Here is a 6000-nt window from a genome sequence, read left to right as displayed (position 1 = left end):
AGGTAGATAGGGCAAATAGAATCAGGCAAACAGGTAGATAGGGCAAAAAGACTCAGGCAAACAGGTATTTAGGGCAAATAGACTCAGACAAACAGTTATACAGAGGAAATAGACTCAGACAAACAGGTATATAGGGCAAATAGACTCAGGCAAACAGTTATACAGAGGAAATAGACTCGGACAAATGGGTGTATAGTGCAAACATACTCAGACAAACAGGTATATAGGGCAAATAGACTCAGGCAAAATAGGTATATTAATATAGTACACACAGACTAGGTAAATATTAAGACTGATGAATGAACACCGAAACCAAAATTTATGTAGGTTAAATTCTATAATTCAACACTGAAAATCCTTAGCCTCTTATCACGCTTTAATATATTGAGATGTTCATCCGCACATCTGAAGATAATTAAGATCCGGGTAAAAGGCAGAGGAAATCTCTGCGGATTACCGTAACTCATAAAACGTTGTATTACCTGATTACTGAATATTTAATTTTATACATACGTTATTCAGGAATCCCTAGACATTTAAGATTTTGTACAAAGTGTTCTTCTTGTAAAATTGGTTATGAAATTCATCTAATTTTTGAATGTTCAACTTATAACTCACTCAGGCAGAACATGTATAAAATTATAAAACAACAATGTGAACATTTTTCCAGTCTTGACAACATGAATAGATTAATATGGTTACTCAATTGTGAAAATACTGATGTACTTGTATGGTTACTCAATTGTGAAAATACCGATGTACTTGTAGCCCTTTGCGATTTGATTAAAGAAGCAATATATAATGAAGCATGTGAAAGTTCAAACCAATATGGTTATACATAATTATGCACCCACTGTAAACATAACATGTTGACTGAGTACCAATGCACCGTCCCGTGGTATCTTTTGCATTACAGTCAATCATATGTACTTGTACTACGTGCCTTTTACTATTATTATGTGTCATTGCATATATTGTTATTATTTTCTTCCTGTGTGCATTTCTGACTGTTTTGCATTAGGATACACGGTGGTACTTACAAATATTACATCAAGTAATGTCTCATGTTATGTACATTGTCTAAGCTATTACTGTATATTATGTGTGAACCATATGAAACCATATTTGCACATATGCACTCATTATAAACATGACATGTTGACCTAGTACCAATGCACCGTCCCGTGGTATCTTTTGCATTACAGTGGAGTATTAATCATGTGTACTTAATTATATTACCTTTACTATTATTACATGTAGTGTTGTTATATACATGTATATATATATAAATAAAGAAAAATCTAAGAAAACGCAGTTATTTGGATAATGATGTAGAAAATGAACTTGAAAAAGTAGATAAACTCGACCGATCAAATCTCCTAAACTACAGAAAAAAGATAAAGCAGCTTCCCAATGGCCTACATTTTTGCAGTTACTCCCCTTACACCGGAAGTTGGGGGCGCGCTTACGATTGCGGTCCTAAGCTTCACATAAATAGTATTAACAAATAGTGTATAGTAAAGCTTACGTTACCAAATTCTTTAGTATACCAAGTTTTAACAGGGTGTATTATATCTATGACAAAAACAAGGTTTAATTTCTTAGATTTTATGGAGAAAACTTTTAAAAGTATGCACTTCGTCAAATTGTAGAGTTGGGGAAGGAGGGGGGGGTGTTTTAGGTGTAATTAATGTTTATTTTTGTCTAAATTATGCAATGAATACCAAGGAGTTCAATTGTAATCTGTTTTAAAAAAACAGACACCTAGAATTAAAAGCACAATGAAAGCATGACTTTGATACAATCAGGCACGTAGCATCGCAAGGGAGGGGGGAGGAGTGACTTCATAATATTGCCTAAAATTTCTTGACAAGTAAATTTTAAAAAAATAAAAATAATCCAAAGGTCGAGAAGGAAGGCAGCAAGGGATGATTTTTCAGTTCCACTCATCGGTTAAATTTTACATTTTCACTACCATTCACGACAATGCTTTTTTTTGGGGGGGGGGGGGGGGGCGCAGCCTATCCGACTATAAATCTATCTCTGCACGTAAAAATAACGAAGTTTGTATGAAATAATAAGAGGAGGCAGACCCATTGTTGCTAGGAGCCTGGTGATTGTTTTTTTGCTCATTTGAGTTATTGGAAGTGCAAGAAGAGGTGTAAGTTGATGTAGGCCTACACAAAATCTAACTTTCAAAAGATTGAATCACACGCGAAAAATAATTTTAACAAAAATATTACACCAGACATCCCAATTTGAGATAGTGCTTTATTTATTGTCACCTAGTGTACATTTAGTAACAAGTAGTTTTTTTTTCAGTGTGAAATGATAAATTGATAATGTACATGTATGCGTTGGTTTTATATGTGTTTTTAGGCCTGCATATCGTATTGTATGTTTTTTGTGTTTTGGTTGTCGAAAATATTGATAAAAATTAATAATGAAGAATTGCTGATATACTAATGACATCATGATTCTGATCTAAAGAAATCGAGGACTAGGTAATATTTACATACTTTATTACATCATGACCATGCATTGCTTGACATATTTTGTTCAATTATACTATTTTTAAGTCATTACACTTAATTCTTAGAAAAATTCCTTCACTGGCAATTGATTGCAATCAAAAATTGTAAATTTTCTATTTATTCCTTATATGGCACCGTCAACAGAGGACCGCAATTTGCTGCGTGCCCTCTGTAATCAGGGGGAAATAACTCGCATAGCGTTATGAAAAATGTAGGCCATATTCATAAGATTTTAAAAAACCGTCAAAAAATTCTTGAAAATTCTGACCGCCTCAAAAACGTTTTTAGAGATATGCCCATAGTGGCTTTTAAAAGATTGTTCAAAAATTTAAAAGACATTCTGGTACATAAGAAACACAATAATCTATTTTTTAGAAAAGAAAATTTATGGGAACCGTGTGGTGCTAAAAAGTGTACTTTATGTTAATATGTCATTAAAACCAATCAATTTGAGGACTGCAACGGTAACAAATATCATATCAAAAATTAGATCAATTGTAAATCCAGCAATGTAGTTTATGGAGTGTTTTGCAAAAAATGCAACAAAATTGTATATGTGGGAGAAACTGGGGTAACCCTATACCAAAGGCATGTTTTGAATTTGTCATTTATTAGACGAGAAACTGATGACCCTGTTGCTATTCATTTCCATACAAATTCTCATAGTATTGACGATTATTCCATAATAGGAATAGAAAAACTTTACAAAGATGACATTTATCGTCGCTTTAGAGAAAATTTATGGAAGAAAAAATTAAATACTTATGTACCACACGGAATAAAGAGAAGGGAACATTTTTGTCTTTAATAATTAATGTCTTGTAAGACTTGTATACAAAGAATGTGTTATAATAACTGATAATAACAATATTGATGTATTTACGATTAACTTCTTATTGTAATATTTCTTGTTTGTATTCACTTAGGTCAGTAGTTGACTGCTTTGTGAACAAACATTTCTAAAATTCTGTTTCATTACTAATACAAAATATTTAATTGTACGCATAGTCATATTTTAGGATGTGTCCACGAGGTCGGGTGAGTATTGTTCATTTTATTATTACGACTCTTAGCTTTCTCAAATGTTTTTTGCGCAATATCAACTTTGACGTTTTTAATACTTACTGTGAGGTCATAGTATTTTCGCGTATGTAGTCGTGCGTTACGTTGCTATGAGAGATAAACACGACTGAAGAAGACAGGTAACACGGTCGAAATATTTCAACAAAGTGTTGAGAGTTTTTTCTGTACTTTACTTCCAAAAAAAAAAGACTTTTATTATATTTATATATATATATTTATTTTTTTTCTGTGTATATTTCTGACTGTTTTGCATTAGGATTCACGGTGGTACTTACATGTAATACAAATAAGTATTATCATGTTCAAAATGTCTCATGTATGAACATTGCTCATACTAATAGTGCATATTTTGCTCTTGTTTGTTCTTTTCTTTTTATCATCTTTTTTTTTTTTTAATAAACATTGCACATTGAAATGTTAACAATCATGTATGCTGTATGCCCTAGAGGGCCCTAATTTGGAAATAAATCATATTCTATTCTATTCATACCAGTTTCATCTAAATAAACATTTGTATATAGTATTTGTAATTCTTAAAAGACTGTTTGTATGGTTCATCAGACAGAAGGAAGTCTTATAATACTTCCAAGGCACATTCACTGTAACTTACCCATCCTGTTTCATGCCTGTACAACCTCGTTGTTGGAAGAATGTACCATACTAAAACGTTTAAAATCAAAACTATTATCGACAACCTTGTTACATTAAATGAATAGATTAAATTCACTTCATAATTGCTTTGCCATTTTATCTGAGGCATTGACAATCTTTACAAATTGTGTAAAAACGTGGTTGAACCGGATGTTTATTTTGCACTTTCATTGCGTCTGCGCACAGCTTAAACCTGACAAGTATGCTGATCCCGAAACATAATCTTTATCAATAGACATCTTCTTTCTCTCTCGCAAATTAGGCCTAACTATATATAATTCATCATAGATTAATTAGATAAATTAAACCGGAAATTAAATCTTTTAAACTAAACCAGATATTTTTTTTTAATTCAAAGACAGAAAATTTTAGCATGACAAAAGTTATCTTTCTTTATGATAAAATAAATACAATCATACATAAAAATTACTCCTATAAAGGAATTAAAATTGTAAAACTTTTATACAACTAAATAATTTACATTTAATACAAATATATGTTTGTTAATTAAAGATGATGTCTTTCTTTAAAACTTTTGAATTGTTTTTTTAAGTAAAAACCCTATGGAATTAAATCAAGATTTAAAATATATATTTTGGAAAGATCCAATGTCTCGTCCACGATAAAGAACCCTTTTTTTCTGAACATCCGGACGTAAGGTTACGCGCCGGTTAAAACAAGCAATATTAGAACTAGGTTTATACCTGTGTCACATTACACTGCGATTAGGTATCCGACTAGGTAGCGGGTTCTGAGCGGCCTGAGAATGCCAAAATCTGAAAAGTGTCCGGCCGGGGACCATGCGGTGAGAACACGCCATTCAGGGCCCGTATACCCCACCGGCAGCTTTTAGCGCGGAGTTAAATCCTGGCGATGTCAACCCCATCGTAAGATAACGCTCACGTGCTTCAGCGAGTTGTAGACGTAGGAACGGCAGTCTCAGATGCCTCGGAGGATTGGCCATGTCGATGTTGATGGCAACAGCGTCGATGATGATGTTGGAGATGATGACGATGACGATAGGTATATATACACCAGTTTGCAATTGCCTTAATTGCACTTAACACGCATGAAAAGGCAAAGGTCACCGAACGATACCCGGATGTTCTCAGAACGGACATCGTCCGGGCTTCATCCGATACCCCTCAGGTGTCCGAGCGGTGACCGCACGGGGGTACCTAGTCCGTACGATGTCCGTATGGGTACCGGACGTACCCCTCCCGGTTACCTACCGATAACCTTACGGATATCGGGCGGCCACCAACACCATCATTCCATACGCTCCCCGCCCGGTAAACATACGGCTGCCTTCCTTGTCCCGCCCGAGGTGCGGGCGGTATATGAGGAGAGCTAATCACCCGGCAGACTTGGAAATGTGTCCCTACGGTGTTAGATCTTGACAGGTCCCCCACCGATACCTATACCTCGCCCGGTACCCGCTAGTAATGTGACACAGGCATTAGGTGAATATGTTACTACTATGCACCACAGCTGATGCTATAGGAAACCTCTGGCTACTATACACCACAGCTGATGCTATAGATAAGTTTATTCCTATTTTTCTACATTTTAAATGATTGATCTGCACTACTTGCTCTTATATGCATTGCAGTATGTGAACAATGCTTCATGAACAGCATGCCGGTTTGAAGTGAAAGTAATCATGCACAAACTGGTAATTTTCAATAGATTTCGATGCTCAAGACAGAAGCCCTAGCTAAGTAGCATTAAT

At 34.7% G+C, this 6000-nt stretch overlaps 1 protein-coding gene across 2 annotated transcripts in view; it reads right to left on the bottom strand.

Annotated features, from left to right (window-relative positions):
* The window catches only part of LOC125652703 (uncharacterized), a 15981-nt gene extending 11503 nt beyond the window's left edge, over positions 1 to 4478 (bottom strand). Inside the window, exon 1 of one of the 2 annotated variants that reach the window (XM_056166749.1) lies at positions 4228 to 4478. In XM_056166749.1, the coding sequence (XP_056022724.1) occupies positions 4228 to 4377 (150 nt within the window). In that variant the 5' untranslated portion in view covers positions 4378 to 4478. The remainder of the gene's footprint in view (positions 1 to 4227) is intronic. The other variant, XM_048882064.2, reaches the window with a different exon arrangement.
* Between the last annotated feature and the right edge of the window lie 1522 nt (positions 4479 to 6000).

The sequence above is a fragment of the Ostrea edulis genome, chromosome 5, assembly GCF_947568905.1.
Source record: "Ostrea edulis chromosome 5, xbOstEdul1.1, whole genome shotgun sequence".
Taxonomy (NCBI): domain Eukaryota; kingdom Metazoa; phylum Mollusca; class Bivalvia; order Ostreida; family Ostreidae; genus Ostrea; species Ostrea edulis.
This window is presented reverse-complemented; position numbering and strand designations above follow the sequence as displayed.